At 42.1% G+C, this 17,216-nt stretch overlaps 1 protein-coding gene across 1 annotated transcript in view; it reads right to left on the bottom strand.

The window, feature by feature from the left end:
- The window catches only part of LOC134045575 (ras and Rab interactor 3-like), a 155,059-nt gene extending 153,769 nt beyond the window's left edge, over positions 1-1,290 (bottom strand). The window contains exon 1 of the mRNA XM_062495398.1: positions 1,230-1,290. Coding sequence (XP_062351382.1) covers positions 1,230-1,278 — 49 coding nt within the window. The 5' untranslated portion in view covers positions 1,279-1,290. The remainder of the gene's footprint in view (positions 1-1,229) is intronic.
- Positions 1,291-17,216: the final 15,926 nt, after the last annotated feature.

Below are 17,216 nucleotides of genomic sequence, written 5' to 3'. Positions count from 1 at the left end.
TGAAAGAGCAGTGGGAAAGAATAGTATTTTCTGACTATTCATCAAGAATCATTATGTTTCCAAAAGGTCTTTTTTATGTTCTTTCTTGTTTGTGAACAACTTTGACAGACAAATCAAGAGCATCATAAGGTTACAGATGCAGAACACAGCAAACCAGCCCACAAAGTTCTTAACAAAAGAGTGGGGAAGCTCTTGGATATCAAAAGGATGTATTTAAAACTTTTGGACCCACATACTTTGAACTATGTTCTTCCACTCCTCTCTCAGGTGTGCATAAGCACACTAGTGATCCTCAATCTATACAACTGGCACTTCAGCAGTACAACAAATCCATAAGTGAGTGCAGGAATACTGCTCCAAACTCTCCTGGTGCCTGGGGCTGACAGTATCCTAGAACTCAAGCTGACACTGTTGGAGAGAAGGCACACACTCCATTGCTATCACAGAGTTGATCAAAGAGTCACATTAAAAACAAAAAAATCTGAACTTTAAATTAACTTGGCTAGTGCCACTGGCAAAATGTCTCATCTCCCACACACCATAAACCACTGAGAGGCAAGGAGAGAGAGAAAGGAAAAACACACTGGAAAGACAGATGGGAAGATGAAAGCATTGTGGACTAACACTGATACCAAAATGCATCATCTATTCCTGCCCTCAATCAATTCTTTTTGCTTGGCCAAGATAGACATCCTGAAGTAAAACAGATTCCAGGGTTTCCATATCCCTTACTTCATCAACCCCCTCCACACAACATAAATTCCTACTCTGTATACATAGTTTATCACTAAACTAGCAAACCATGATTAACTGTGTAATGGTAATGAACATAAATCACTGAGCTCAGATGTCATCTAAAACACTGCATATTTCGCTACCCATAGTTTTAAGAGGAGCATACCTCTCATGACTTGTGCAATGTACACACATCAGCTGAACAGAAATGAATAATCACCAAAGGAACAAAGCTACAGAAATTGACTTGTCAGCACTACTCTCACAGTGACCCCAAAATATTCCTTTATCTGAACATTTTCTTTTGCCTTCAGCAGATAAAATCATGTCATTATGTAACACAATAAACCTTATTTCTACACAGAACAGTCCTGGTTTGTTGGGTTTTTTTAAGTTTAATGCTGTTGCTTACACGTCACTGCAGCTTGGTCATAACAAAACTACCCAATACGTCTCAAGAGCTTATAGGACATTACAAAGTTTTCCCATCTTACCTGGCTCTGTACAGTTCTTCTCTTCATGTGTCCCATTAGGTGATGCCATCAACCTTCTATTCCTCCACATTCCGGATACAATGCTTCTGTCTGGAACAGCTGAATCTTTGCCTAGATTAAATAAAAAGACATTATGCCCACTAGCACCAATTTTTTCCTGCGTAATCTCAGCCGGACTACACAATGCCCACTAACAAGGAGCATGGACAGACCACCAGAATGCAAATGGGGCAAAACCCAAGGTGTGACTGGAGCACATGACAACAGACACATCCTAGGTGCTCCTGGATCCAAAGGGTGCAACTAGGCACCATATCTGAGCTGTTGGTATGTTCCAAGCTATCAGAACTATCAGAACACTTGGCTGTGACCCACAGCAGGAAAATATTCTGCAGCAAGCAAATGCTGAAGCCTGTACCTGTGAAAGTCAACACTTGCAGCTCCTATAGATGAAACCAGCCCAGCTATGCTGACATGAGCAAAAATCACACTTCCATTTAGTCATCTGTACTTGCACATATTACATTACTGCTTTCATGAAAAAATAAAAATGCATATGGATATGTTCCAGTTACATTTTAGTTTATTCTGAACTTTTCAATTTTGGGTATGCTTAATAGTATCAAACCATTCATGCTCATAAAAGAAAATTGAAATCACAGTGGATTCTCAAAAGTCTTAAAAAAATAAAAACTTATTCAGAAGTCAATGGAGCTTTTGCCAAAAGGCATATTCCAGAACCATTCTCAAGGAAACCTGTTAAATAGAGTACAGGAGCACTTGTAAGATCATGTACCATATGCAATCATAATAAACAAAGAAAGAACAGAACCTCTTAATTAAATCACTTCCACCTCAATCTTACCTATTTCAAATTAACATATTATAATAGCAACAAAATTCTTCCTTGGCAAATTTTAGAGTTTATACTGTCATCATGTAATGCCTGTATTTTCTTAGTGACTCCTGGAAAGAGAAATCTTGTCTGGAAGTTAGTTTTTCCAGAGTAAAATATTCTGAGCCACAATTATAAGAAACACAGACGACAGATGGTCAGTGTTTATGGATAATATGTACTGTAAATTAGCCAGCTAAAAAAAAAACCCTACCTGATGCAGCATGCCATCAAAAATTAGGTTATGAGGGATTTAGTTGATAACCCAGGAGATTAAAAACTTTCATTAGTCATGACATTTTCATGAAAACCTAAAAAAGTTGTGGAAAACAACAACTGCAAAAAAAAAAAAACCCACAAGCTATGCAGACATATTCATTACCCCTATTACTTGTTCCCAAGTTGAAAAAACAAGTTAAAAGTTTTAAGATCAGCAATATGCTAATATGGTCTAAGACACCAGATTCTTATATGGATGGCTTGTTGCCATCCTAGATACAGCTGAAACAAGCCAGGCAATAATTTGAGCACAAGAGCATTACAAACTATGACAAGTTCTAGCAGATTTTTCTTCCCTAAAGCACACACTTGAACTTCAGCTTTAATTTAAGTAGATGACCCATCCTAAATGTGCTGAAATCTGTTTCTTATATTAAATGTAGATGCTTAGTGATGGGCTTAGTCGATTTTGTTCTAAAATCTTCAAGGACTGCTGGCAGCCCTACCTAGAGACGCAAATGCTGTCCCAGCAACCTTAAACTTTGTATTTGAGGGATGTAAAGCATATTGCAGGATGAGGGCCTGAAGCTGCACACTTACAGCCCAAACTGTGCCAGCAGGCAGAGGAACAAATGGGAATGATATGGTTAATTATAAATGCATCAGTCTACCCATACAGCACATGCAGGAATGATGCAAAAGACTCTGTTATAACACTCTCTCTACAGAACGTAAGATTAGCAGCTTTCCTAGTCTAAAGTGCAGAATTTTCTCTCAAGTCTATACTGTATCGGGGGGAGAGGTGATGGGGGTGCGCGTGAGACTGAGAAAAGAAGCAGCTATAGCTGACGGAGGTTTACAACCTAAGGACAAAACGAAAGGCGGCCCGAAGTTGCAGAGGGGATCACAGGAGGCTGGAGAGAACTCCACTCTGATGCAACGGCAGGGGGGAAACTCCTTCAGGGCCGTTCGCAGACGCGGAGCTGCCCCGCGATGCCCGGTCGGTCCCCGACCCGAGAGGCGCGCCGGGGAGCCCCGGCCGAGCAGGCGCCGGCGGCGCAGCTTCCCCCGCTCCGCGGGCTGCGGCCGCGCATCCGCCCGGCGCGGGGCTTTCTCCCGAGGAACCCGCGCTGCTCCCCGCCCCGCCCCGCCCGCACGCCGGGGCATTTCCACTGGAAGACCCCAAACGGGAACGGCCACCGCCGCTCGACCCCGCCAAACCCCGGCAGCCCCGGGGCGGCTGCAGCCCCTCTCCGGGCCGCCCCAGCCGCCCGCCCGGCCCTGCCGGGGTCCGCCGGTCCCGCCGCCGCCACTCACCCGCTCTGGAGAGCAGGCTGGACATGCACCAGGCGAAGAAGAGGATGGCGCAGATGAAGCCCAGCTGCTGCAGCAGCATCTCCCGCCTCTTGCGAACTTTCCTTAGCATAAGCAGCATGGTCTTCGGAGGGGCGAGCGGCGTCTCCTCCAGCTCCATCGGAGCGAGCGCGGGCGCCGAGGGGGCGGCCAATGGGTCGGTGGAAAAGCGGAGATCACTCCCGGCGGCTTCCCGCGGACGGCTCCATTTCGGTCGGGCTGCAGCGCGAAGAGAAGCCGATGCCCAGGGCCTCAGGTCGGCAGCGGCGCAGCGGAGGGAGAGGCAGGTGGCGGAGCGCGGGGAGGCGGCGGCAGCCCGAAGCGGGGGGGCGAGGAGTCGCGCTCAGGGGCCGGGCTGAGCCCCGCGCCCCATGGCCGGCGGCGGAGGAAGCGGCGCGGCGGCGCCCCGCGCTCCTCGAGCAGCGGCCGCCCCACAGCGCGCCGCGGGCTGCGAGTCAGCGCCGAGGGACGGACGCATCCATGCGGCGCTCTGCCCGCCCGGCCAAGTTTGAAGTTTATCCCTTTCCTCCCTCCCTCCCCCGCCGCCAGCCGTAGGCAGCAGGTGGGCGACTCAGCCGCCGCGGTGACAGCAGCTGCCCGCGGGCTCTCAGCGCGGCGCCGGGCGGGCTCTCAGCCCCGGCGGGCGGCTCAGTCCCTTCTCCCCGCCCCTCTCCCGCAACTTTCTGGGTGCTGCTCCGGCACCCATGGCAACGCGCATGTGCTCTCCCCCACCTCCAGGCCGGGGGGAAGGAATTAACTGGCGAAATTAATCATTTTCCCTAAAGGGCGCAGGAATGCCCCGCTCTCGGTGTGGCTCTTGCGGTCCGTGCGCGGAGCGGAGCGGAGCGGGCAGCGGTAGGTGCCGGGGTGCAGGGGAGCGCGCCGGGGCCGGGCCGGGCTGGGTCGGCTGAGGGGCTGCAGCCCCCCGGGGCTGGGGGAGCGCCGATGGCTCGGGGCTCTCCCACCTGTCTCAGGAGATGCGTTTCGAGATGGGCTTCCATCGGGAGAATGGCGCTTCTGCGCGCAGTTTGCACTGCAACGAACGCGTGGTGTTTAGGATGACAAATTAATGACCCGCTTTGTGAAATGGTGGTTAGTTCCAGGCTGTGACACCGAGATTTAATTTCTTTTTTAAACTAAGATTCTGTCTTTGCATTAAGTGGTTTCTGTTAGCCAACGAGTGGTGGGAACTTCCTCCTACAGCATACGCATCGCATCGCTTCTGTTCCTCCCAAAAACGCATGAGGAAGCACATGTAGACAAAATGGGATTAACTCATCTGATCTTGTTTTTGATACCGCATTTGGCTTACGACAGAAGGCCTTTCAGGTGATTCCCTTTGGATCATATTCTTCAGAACATACAACACGTATCTGGAATTGTTTGTCGTGGTTTCATAATTATAATACAAATGGCCTACATAAATAATCACAAACAAAATATCCCAAATCCTCTGTTTTCCCATTGTTCAAATGTGTTTTCTAGTTTTGCTTGTGAGTTCTGTCCACTATAATAAGATGCAGAAACACAGTGCTCAGGATGGTCTTGTACACACTGCTTGTGAAATTGCTCTGGATTCATCCTGAAGACTGCCAATTGTCTCAAGTACAAAAGCTATTATTCAAGTTGGAGAACCAAAGAGGAACAGTGGTGTTAGCATTGTTGCTGCTTTACGTACACATAACTACAGAAACTTGTGCGTCTTAACTGTCTAAGCTCCGTGGGCACCTAGGTTCTGGTGGGCTTCTGATTGACATTAAAGCAGGAAAACAACTGCATGACAGAAGAATGGCACTGAGACATGCTCCAGTGTCCTCTCTTTGGTTCCATTTATAGGTGCTGAGAGAGGAAAAATAACTGTGAGAACTCTTGCCTATTACAAAAAAAGGTAATAGAGAAGATTACAAATCAGGTTATGTCCTTTGATTTCTCTCTGTGGCCAGATAGGAAATTTCAAAGTTGAACCTAGAACAGTGAAAGCTATCCCTGACCACAATAATTTGCAGGCTAATTAGACACAGAGGCAGTGGAAGCTGGATAAAGACAACAGAAGGTCTTTAGATCAGTACCTTTATTTATAGTGGACTTGGTTTTTTTCATTGAAGACCTTTAAGCTCCAGTGAAGATGCTGGTTAGCCATGGCAGTAGAGATGCCACTTTATGCCCTGTCAGCTGTCATAATAGATGGGAGCTAATTCTTCAGGTGGCTTTCCAACCCCTCTTTTCTGGAACTAAAGCCTCCCCATCAAAGAAGCAATGAAAATATTAGTCTGCCATGCCCTTTTTGTGAGTTCAGTGAGAGTTGCAGTGCTGACAAGACTGTAGTTTTCTGTATGAAGATTTTGTCTAGGATTAGAAGGATGGTAACACTGGAGGGGATTGCAGAGATTTGTTGGGTTTTCAGCAAAATAAGTTCATAATCTGCTTAGAATAATAGAATCATTAAAGTTGTAAAAGGCCTGTAAGATCATCAGTTTCAACAATTAACCCAGCAATGACACATTCATCACTAAACCATGTACCCTAATGCCACATCTACACATTTTTGGACACTTCCAGAGTTTGTGATTCTGCCACTGCCCAGGGCTGCTTGTTCCAGTGCCTGACCATTCTTCACATATAAGGACTTCAAAGAGGCTGTTCTAATGGTTGGTTCTCTTCCCACAGCTGATGAAAGTTGATTGTGATTTTTATGCTTACTGTGTTTATTCACTTATTTACCGTTTACACTGAAGACATTTTCAAAGCCATGGCACTCCTGTTCTGAAGAGGTACTGATATTAAGACATGCAATGGCAAGTTTGCCAAAATTGAAGTAAATTTTTGTCTGGAGTTGTGTCTGGAGTTGAGGCTGTCATTCACAGATATTCCATATTTGTGTCAATATGTTGTTTACACAAGGACCATGGAAGTGAACCATGGTTAGAAGTCCTGAGTTTCACATGTGAGGGATTTTCATTAATTCTGTCGGATCCTATGAACATCACATGGATCAAACCAAAGCACATGGTTAGTAACAGGAATGCAGTTATAATATTGCCTGTTTTGACATAGAGGTTTTTGCCTTTTTTTGGCTGTTATAAAATGGTCTGGTTTGGAGTTAACAGTTAGTGACTGTAGAAGCCCTGAGGCCTTCCCTGTGAACCACTGAAAGCAGGAAACAAGAACCAAAACAGTGAAGAGTGCTTTTGTGAATGCCTTGCAGAGGAGAAATCTGCTACCCATGAAAGCAGTTCTCAGTGTGATGGTGTGTGTCTCTCCCTTTCTTGTGTACACAAATGAGGCAGATCAAAGTTCAGACAGTACTAATCTTCTTATCATACAAGCTTCTGATTAGCATTTTTAATCAGTCTGGTGATCACAGGGCAGCCTCAAAATTGTTCATGAATACTAAACTTTCAGAACAAAATTCTGAATCACTTTTATTTTGCTGAGGGTTTTTTGAGAGATGTGCCAGGTAATTCTTTGTGTAGGATGTCTCAAAGGGAAAAGGTGTGCTGCAGAATTCAGCTCCAGTTACCTCTCACCAGGAGGGTAGATTTAAGTATATTTGAGCCATTCACATGGAGGTTGTTACTGGAATGATGTCCCAACACTTCCATCTGATTTAAGACATCCATGCGGTGGACCAGGGTAGAGTGATACAATGTTGGGGGCAAAAAAAAAAAAAGCAAATGCTTTCTGGATAAGGTGACATTAGAGAAATTTGCATTTATTTTTTAAATCTTAAATTATTGCTATCTCTTACAGCAAGCAGAGCAATTGTATATAAATTGAGTGAAGTTTCCATTAATAGTCTCAAAAGAAAAAAAAATAGTAAGACGCATGGTTTTCTGAGTGATGCTTTCACAGTGAGTAGTTCGGTGATATCTCAGATGTTCTGTTTCCAGTATAATCAGAAGAAAATGTTTTCCAGACTGGGATTGCTGAAAGAATTACATTTTGAAAATAAGGTGTTTGAGAAATATAAAAACAAAGTGTAGAGGAAGAAAATATTATAAAACACTTGTCTTTAAGACAAACACAAGAAACAAATCTTCTTTCTTATTATCATTGTGATAATTTAACTTTTGTGTATGTCCCATGCCAAAAATGTCTCACTAGAAGCACATACTAATGTTAGTTTCATCTAGCACTGCCAAATGTGCTTGTTTTTCATCTCAAGTACAATTAGTATCTTAAACTGAGAAACAGCCAAAAGGCTTTGAATTAGGGAAGTGTCTCACAGGAGATCCATGAAAGCAGCTCATCTGAGAAGAAAATATTGATGCTGCTGAGAGTTGAAGGAGAAGTATGTTTGGATTAATTTTCTATGGCAGCCCCTAAAAGGAGCAGAAAAAGCAGCAACATGGCATGGTTACTGGAAGCTGAGGCCCTGTTAGTTGGCCATGAAGACTGTTCCAGCACAGAAGAGCTGGGAAGCTCTGGATGATTAGAAGGTGATTGTTTGTGGCAGGTACCCAACCAGCCCTAGGAGCCTTTTCAAGTCTGACTTTTCAGGCTGATACAACTGGCATCCCAATATCAGCACCTCTGTCCTGTCTGCAAGGTCAAGAGGTAATAGCAAAGAAAAGCCAACAGTGTTCCCTTAAAAAAGGACTCAAAAATCTCCCATAAGCCATAAAAATTTAACTGAGAGGAAAGGCATTGGTGAGAAAAGAGACTGGGATACTGCCTTTGCTAGTTGGCCCAATTGGTTCTTATAAGGGAACCGTGGACAGAGCCTAATTTGGCATTGCCCATAATTACCTGACTGTCAAGGAAGAAGCAATCCTGTGTTTACTTAGGACCTAGTCCCTGGCAAAGGAGAGCACACAAATATGACTTGACAATACAAGCCTGCAGAAAGGAAATCAAAATTTAAGTTTTGGACTGTAACTCCAGGCACCCTATCTCCTTAGGTGTGTGTGTGTGTGTGTGTGTGTATATATATATATATGTATATATATATAACCAGATGGTTCTTTAAGCACTGGTGAAAGGTGCTTTGCTGAACCATGCTTGAGATTTGGAAAGCAGATCTATTGTTGGTATCAGTACTCTGAGTTCAGCCAGAGCCTCTGGCTGATGGGTAAACCCAGAACTGGGACCACTATATTACAGAGAAACTCCAGCTGTAGTACTCAGGACTCATCCATGTGCTAAGATCCTCCATGTCATTCTGTGCATTCTCAGATTTTTACTTCCCAGTTCTAGTGGAGAGTTGCCACTTGTGTTATCACATAGTAATTCTGCATGCTTCAAAGGCAGAAGTATTCCTTAATTGAGAGTTATTTCTATAGTTTAACCCAGACCTTTGTTTTGCTTTCAAGGCTGTAAATATCTGAACTGTGAGCCAAAACTTAAATGCTATGAAGAAGTCAGTCTCACATTGTAACATGGAACCACATTTTCCTTTCACTTACCCAACTCTTCCCTTGTCATGCAGTTTTCCAATTGCTGTTTTTTAATAATCTTGGGTAATTCTACTTTGTATTTCTAATGAGCATCTGTGGTTACACCCCACATTCAACACTTAGCTAGGGCCCACACACTCACTAACACCCTACTTGGGAGTTTACCAACAGTATGCAGAAATGCTACAAGCAAGAGTTTCTCATATCTCTTATGCCATGAACAACCTCCCATAAACACAGGAAGGAGGTCAAGCTGATGCATATAATCTTCCTGCCATAGAGTAAGTACAAATAGTACCAACCAGATCTATACACTTGATGTGATCTTTAAAGTACAAGAAAATAAGATCAGTTGACTGTCTCCCTCACGTGCTTTTAACACATTTTAGTTTAGGTACATTGTCTCTCTTCATTTCTCCAAGCCTACCAAAATGTCTTCTTGCAGGACAGGAGAGACATTATGCATATCAGTGGTATTCAATGTGTCCTTCTGCTCATAAGGTTTCAATCAACATCTAGCTATAAAAGGGATTTTGTTAGAAAAACCTCTTTATTTGCACCCTTAAATCAATATTATCTAAGCCCTCCAAATTCATCACAGCATCTATGTTTAAAGTCCTCTCGATTTTTCAGGGATATAGGCATCTGATTAAATCCTTGCCAGATTTGAAGAACTCATGCACGTGCATAAAGCCATACTGAAATGGGGATTAAATTGCAGGGACTGTTACATAGCATATGCTCCCCTCACACATACTGTCTTATTCAGTTTATCAAGTTTGCTGTCTCCAGTGAATTCCAGTGTCAATTAACTTTACTATGTTTTCATTTTGCCAATGGTTTTCTATTCCTCTCTGCTCTCACAGTCACTTTCTCTTCTTCCTATTTCTCTCCTTCCCTTATGCTTTCCCTGTTTGCTACACAACTTTGTTCTCCACTTCTTGACTTTCTAGGCCCAGTGCAAATTTTTCATTTCTTCCTCTCTCTGCAAACAGAATTTTTTTCTCCTCTTCAAATCTACACGTGGGTTCAAGCTCAGTATTGATTCTAAGCCTTACTCCCAGAGGACTGTGGAAGTTTGACTGTGCTTACCCTTAACTGTGAAGAATGAGGTCAGCTGACATCATGCTAAACACAAGGGACTGGGGCTAATCACAGCACTTTTTTCCATCAGTATATAACACATTTGTTTGCTCTTCATAATCTCATTTCACTCCCTGATAAAGAAACTAAATTCAGCTCCATAAAATGCTCTTAATTTTTTTTTTCTTCCTGGGAAGTTTTATATGCCTGAAATAAGTGACATTCAAAACAGCTACTGAGGAGACATCTTCACACACCTCAGTCAAATACACTTGTGTTCAGCTTTCATACCTACTGGGAATTCTTTCCAAAACCCTTTGCTAATCCCTCAGAATGAGAGGATTATTAAATAAGCAAAAATTTATTCATTACAGTGAGAAAATTTTTCAACAGCTATGTTGTTGGTCCAAACCACAGGCTGCTATGATCTTATGAATACACAGGGGGAAGCTTCCTGTATATTTGGAGAATTCTCTCACCAAGAAAAAGCCTCAGGTGGTGTCAGTGCTTGAAAGCCTGAAGGCCAGAGAGGTCAAGTGAAATTTCTGTTGGGGTAGCCGGGAGAGATTCAACAGGGCAGCTACTTTCCCTCATTAGATTAGAAAGAGAAGAAGACCAAGTATTCATCTTTAGTGAATATGGAAAAAAACAATTGCAAACTCCAAACGCTGTATATACAAGTGCAGGAACATGTATCCTGATGACTGATGTCCTTGAAAGAACAGTATGAGAAAGGTGAGAACTGTCTTTATTCAGTGACTGTAGAACACATGCTTGAAGGAACCTGGAAAGGTCATCTTGTTAATTCCCTTTTCCTAAGGCAACACCAACTCTCCCTAATGTTGAGTGGGCTTGTTCTGAAACTTAATACCCATTTTTATACTGAAATTGCTGTTTGACTGCCTATCAAAGCTTTTAAAATAAAATTATGGTGAAAAATGTTAAGAAAATTTACACCTCCTACTTTGGCTGGCATCTTTTTTTAACGCGGCTAGTGAGCAGAGCTTGGGTAGTTCTGGGAATTTTCCTCCTCATATGACCACAGATTTTCAAAAACAAATGTTTATTCTACTGAAAACCTCTAATGTTGAAGCTAAAAGGAATTGTAACTGTTAATGAGAGAAGGGGAAGAATATTCTTACCATTTATTTCTGTAAAGTTAGTAGAAGTCAGGTTCTTTTATAGGCAGTAGGAAGAAAACAACCTTGTCCTAGGAAGATAAATTCAGTGTATAAAATCATGTAAAATGGTAGTCTAGAGGGAATGGCAGTCAGAGAAATTGAGTGGGAATAGTGCTCAATGAAGTGTTTTGTATGAGGAATTCAGGGCATTTATTTCATTGCTGTTTCATGTTGTCTCCTGTGGAAAAGATAAGAAAGGGGAGTTAATTTGCTCCCCATTATGTTCAGACAAGAGAGGAGAGGACTGAGAAGGCTGGTTTGAAATCCAGGTTCAGAACAGGAAGGAGAAAGGTTTTTTGTTTAAGGAGGCATTTGAGGGAAGTACAGGAGAGCTTTGGTACACAAGAACAGGAGATGGTTCTAAGCCAGTGGGCTGGGCACAGTCATCGCTGGGAGCAAGCAGAGGGAACCGGAATCAAAGTGGATCAGAAGGGTGAGTAAAACAAACGGGACTGGGGAAATGAGCACCACTAGGTCTGCTTTGAAGATCAAGCCTTGTCCTGTGAATTTGAAAAGGACTGGTGTAGCAGGAGAGCACATCACTGTAGCTGCTGCACATTAAGAATCCTCCATTGAAGCTCCCTTTAAGTTTACAAAAATGACCACATCTCCAGCACAGCCCTCCCCCCCCAACCCAGATAACTGATGTTTGTTACCATTAGTGAAAAGACACGATCAAAGCTAATGTTGGTGTATTTTCAAACACTGACAGGAACTCTTTTTACAGTTATTTCCATGTTGGCTTCCTAATAGATTTTACAGGAAAATACCAAGAAAACTTGTAGTTATTGCCAATTTTAACAAGAAATGCTTATCACTGTCAAATAATAAATACAGCACTCCTGTAAATTAACGTTTTTGCTGTTCCTAACTCCTTACAGAGTTTAGCAGCAGGATCTTTTAGTCAGACTTAGTCATAAGTGTGCTCAACTGCCTCTTGACATCAGGATAGCCCAGGTTCAGGAGAGCTCCTAAGAGCTGGCTGCTGTTTTCAGCTTGTAGTAGGAGAGCAGTAAAGGTAGCACTACTCTGTAGTCCAATTCACTAGCAGATATTGTGGGTGTCACCTGCCTGTAATGTCTGACTCACTCCACCATTTTTCTTTTGTTTTCATTTAATATTTAAACACTCAGATATTCCAGCCACTTTACGTTTCATCTCCTCAGCAAGAAGCAATGTTTCAGAGGTGTTACCATGGAAACAATGGAGTGAGGAAGCAGCTTAACATAAAAGTAAGTCATCTATCAGTAAAACCAGAGACATGCTTTGGGGTAACTCGAAATTATAAAATGGATAATTAATTGGGCTGTTGCTCAGCATCTGTTTGTCCTTATTGCTTTCTTCTAAGTGAGAATAGTTCACCTTTTTGCATGTGACAGGAAAATAAAACTTCCCCCATACTAACTTTTCAGTAGCTGAAGTCCTTTCTGACACAAGAGATAGAACCACCGTGTGGAGATGACCACTGGAGTTACTTAATAAGCAAGGTCAGGCAATTGAAATGGTATTGTTAAGGGTCAGCAACACCAGCTTCCTCAAACAAATCAAAACTTCCTCCTGATAGCAGTGTGAGCATTGAAGGGCTGTGATACAAGACACTTGCAAAGTTTAATCAGACCATGGGAAAAAGAAGATTAGTGTTACTGGAATAATAAATGCAGCTAGATATGTCAAGACCCTTCCAATTATGCAAATGAACACACAGAGCAATTCTGCTCAGAAATGGGTATTAAATTATACTTGTGGATAAATATAAAAGCATACCTTTGTCCATCTGTCACTATATATCCTGAAATACCATAATTGCCTCTCTCAAGCATGGGAAGGAACAATTGTGGCTTTTGCCTGTGCTCACATCATAAAACCTTTCTCTGTGACTTTACTCAGCCTGAGCTTTACTGAACTGTGTGTTGCCTGTAGTGAAGGTTACAAAGGAAAATCCAATGTTTCAACTGTGTTCTGGGCAAGAAAACTCAAATAAACCTTTGTAATGAATATCATATTCACTTCAGGTGTCAGCAAATTGACAACAGAAACACTTAATACATTTAAATACTCCATACAAGATGTTCTGTTCAGAACAGGTTCAGAAAGAAAACATTGGAGACTTGAGTTTTATTTGCTCTTTATAGCCTTTAAAACCATATTTAAGACCATCATATTTTCACTTGTGGGCAAAGGAAGTGTCCTGGGAGATGTCTAAAACCTCTTCCTAGTGCTGGAAATTGTCTTGATGATTAAAAGAAGAATCATTCCTACCATCAATGGCCACTAGTAAAATTTTATGATTGCAGACTGTAGAGTGGGATGCATCTCTAACAATCCACCAGCTCTGGTTTGACTTGCACATTGAGCAAGGATGTTGGTGCCCAGGGTGGCTTGAAGGACCCACTCCAGAACTTCCTTCTCCAGGAAAGATGCCAGAACATGCTCAAAATATCACCTTTGGTGTTGCCTAAGACCGACTGAGGTTTTTACCAACTTTCAGTTCCTCCAGTGTCCTGAAAACAGTGGTTTTCTTCTTCATAGGGATCCACAAGGAGATGGAAGCGTCACTGGTGGAGCTTCTTGCTCAGAGACTTGTGAGTATTTTCTATGCAGGTAAACAGCTGCCAGTGCACATTACGAAAACTTTGAGCTGAAGGAGGGAGGGCAGACCAGGTGCTACGAGCCTGAAACACTGATTTGACCATGCAGTATTTGGAGCACCTTTCTCCTGGGGGGTCGCACAGAGGGTCAGATGGTAAATGAGATTTCCACATAGCCCACAGCCTCAGTCAGCTATGAGTGGATCATGAGGGAACTGGTCTGCTGAGGCTTGGAACACTGGTGAGACCTTGCTGCCAGCAAACCCCGAGGAATAGATCCTACCCATACCCAGCTAGCTTGGAGGCACATGGAAGTGAACAGCCAAACAGAGCACCATGGCATCAGACAGTTTGTAATGATCATCAAAAAATACATTCACACCACAGCTTTTGAAAAAAATAATTTACACAATTATTTCTATGCACACACATCTTCAATAATAGCATAAAAACACAGCTGTGTTTAAATTCAAATAAATAAATAAACACTAAATAAATGTTTATCTGGAGAAAAGTGATCTGCTATCTCTTTCACAATAATTTTTAAAAGTTGAATTTAGCCTTGGGACTGATGGAATCTCACAGAATTGGTTATGCTGTTGGCATATGGCACTATGAAAAAGAAGAGAGGTGGGGCTGTGTTCCATGCTTGTTCTGTGTCCCATGTTTGTTCTTGCTGCTGGAAATCTATTGTAATTTTCCTGTCCAAGCTATCAAGATGGTTGATAAGCTGGAAATAAATCAGATCATTGAGATGAATGTTTTACAGCAAGCTATTGTGTAACTGTACCATTTCCTATGTCAGCCTTCCAAACTCTAATAAATTAATTTTTTTAAGAAAGGCAAGAATTCTGGAAGATTTAACTACCCTGAAAATTTGTTTTCAGTTTTTAAATTAACCCTAATTAATTATTTTTTTAATTATATGCAGAGCAAATCCACAAAATCTCCAGAGGCTTAGCCAAGAAAACCAAGTGAAAGGGCACAGTTTTGTTTCAGCTGTTTTTGTCCTCCCACAACAGATCAGAAGCGTCAAGAGCCAGGCTGCCTCCTGCCTTCCTTTTGCTCTGTGCCTGGCACAGCCTGCTCTGCCATGTGCCATGGCTGTGTGAGTGCCATGGCAGACATCCTGTAATGCTGCTTGTTGGAGGTGGGAATGCAGCAGGGCCCAGCTTTTGGGATTTGTGCTTCTGCGCCCTTTGTGGTGGTTAGGAAGCTACTAAGCACAAACACCACTCTTTCCATAGTGATGGACCCTGGATTAAGTCCTAAGCAAAAAAACTCTTCCAGTTCGTTGTCAAAACTCTGAGCAAGCCAGTCATCCAGAAAACAAAAAAAAAAACCCTTAAAAGTCACACACACAAAATAAAAATCATGCTCACAGCCTGATACTTTTTCCACATTTGAACAGGCAGGTGAATCAATTCATGTGAGTAGAATTACATGAAATCCAGACCATTTTGCTGTCCCTGAGACAGTGCCCCTGACTCAGAGTTTTGTGGAGGGGAACACACTGAGATACCTGTGACCAACAGACACCTAGCATTTGCACACTCACCAGTGATTTTCAAATGTTAACTTACAACAGGTAAGTATCCTAACTGCTATTTTTCTTACTCACAGGCTTTTTAATAACCCTTAGCCAGAAATCATTGCAACAGAATCCAAAACACTGAAAATCTTTCCCTTGCCTTGATAAAATATCTGGGTAGAATGAATACTCATGATTTCTCTGTTGAACTCAGAGGTACTAAGGCATCATCACACTTTTAAAAATTTAATGCCATTTAGCAAGTAAAATATTTTACAGTCTCAGACTTCACTGAGAAGCATATTTTGAAGGAGAGAGAGAAAATTTTAGATCCAGCTCAGAGGTACTTTTAAACTTCTCAGGCATATCTCTTTTGCTACCTGAGGAATGTTAAAGAGGTAAAATCAAATATCTGTCTGATTTTAGGTGATGTGCAATATTTATTCTGAAGGCTCAGGCAGCTTCTTTCACTCTTGAATTATTTACAACATGCACACAGTGTCATGTCTCAATAGATCACTCTATAACTCCATTAAGTAAAATGAGAGCAATTGCACATTTTATGTTTGTGTGTATGTAAAGGCTTAGTAAGAATCAGTATTAATGATCATCCATGCACACAAAGGACTAAATAATATATTGAAGAAAGAGAGACTTTGCTGTTGAAAACAAATATAAAAGCCAGCTAGTCCACCATGTATCTTGAGGACCAATTAGTACTGGAGGATGCAAAACAAGGTTGAAGAAATTGAGTCTCAAAAAGACTTGTTTTTTAATGCCAGATAGCTAGTGACTAGTTTAAGTGCTGGTACTTGGAGGAGTTTGATCCATCAGTACATTTTGTTTGTTTATGAAAAAGACAGTGTGAAGAAACCGTTTTACCTTTTCTATCATCTTATTTCCTTTTGCTGGGCTAAGCCAGTTGTGCTAAAACAAAAGAAAAACAAAGAATAGCCTCAAGGCAGATGTATTAGTCTCTGCATCAGTATCAGTTTCTCTGTTTCTCCAAAAGTGATTTCACAGTAGGAATTCCAGTAGGAATTAAAAAGCTTTCCTACAAAAGACAAATAGAGAATGAGAACTACGTGGTGCAGAATACAGATGGGACTCAGTCCCTAACAAGGCTGATAATTTTCTTTGGCCCATACCATAATGTATATACAACCATAAAACCATAAAAAGCTCTCATTTACAGCAAAACACTGAAACTTTGAATGGCTCCCAGCCCTATAGTACAAAATTTTTGAAGAACATAAAAACTGAGGATTCAGTTGTCAATTAGCCAACTATTACAACTCTCAGCATTCAAATGGGTTTTGTATTGTATAATGCACTAATTGTTGTGATCAGGACCCTAACAAGATTATGACTAAAATGGGCCACAGAACTTGCATAAGAACCTAACAAAATTAATGCAAATTTTTTTCTTTTTTTTTTAATAGGAATGAGATCTTTTTCTTACACCATAGTGAGCCATAGAAAAGAGATGATCATGCAGAAAATAATAAGAATAATAAATGAATTCTGCTCAGCCATCATTATTCAACTACTCCTTATAGTCATTTCAGCAATAGCTGCTTTAGATCAATTTGGAAACTGCTGTCTCAGGACAAGCTAAGAGAGATGAAAGGAAGGACTCTGCAAACCTCAGTTGATGGTAACAACTGTGATGGATCCAGGCTTCTGCAATCACCATCCGATTAGATAAACTTGTGTGCAGGGCAACAGGAAAAAATCAAAG

This window comes from Cinclus cinclus, chromosome 6 (assembly GCF_963662255.1).
Source record: "Cinclus cinclus chromosome 6, bCinCin1.1, whole genome shotgun sequence".
Classification (NCBI taxonomy): domain Eukaryota; kingdom Metazoa; phylum Chordata; class Aves; order Passeriformes; family Cinclidae; genus Cinclus; species Cinclus cinclus.
This window is presented reverse-complemented; position numbering and strand designations above follow the sequence as displayed.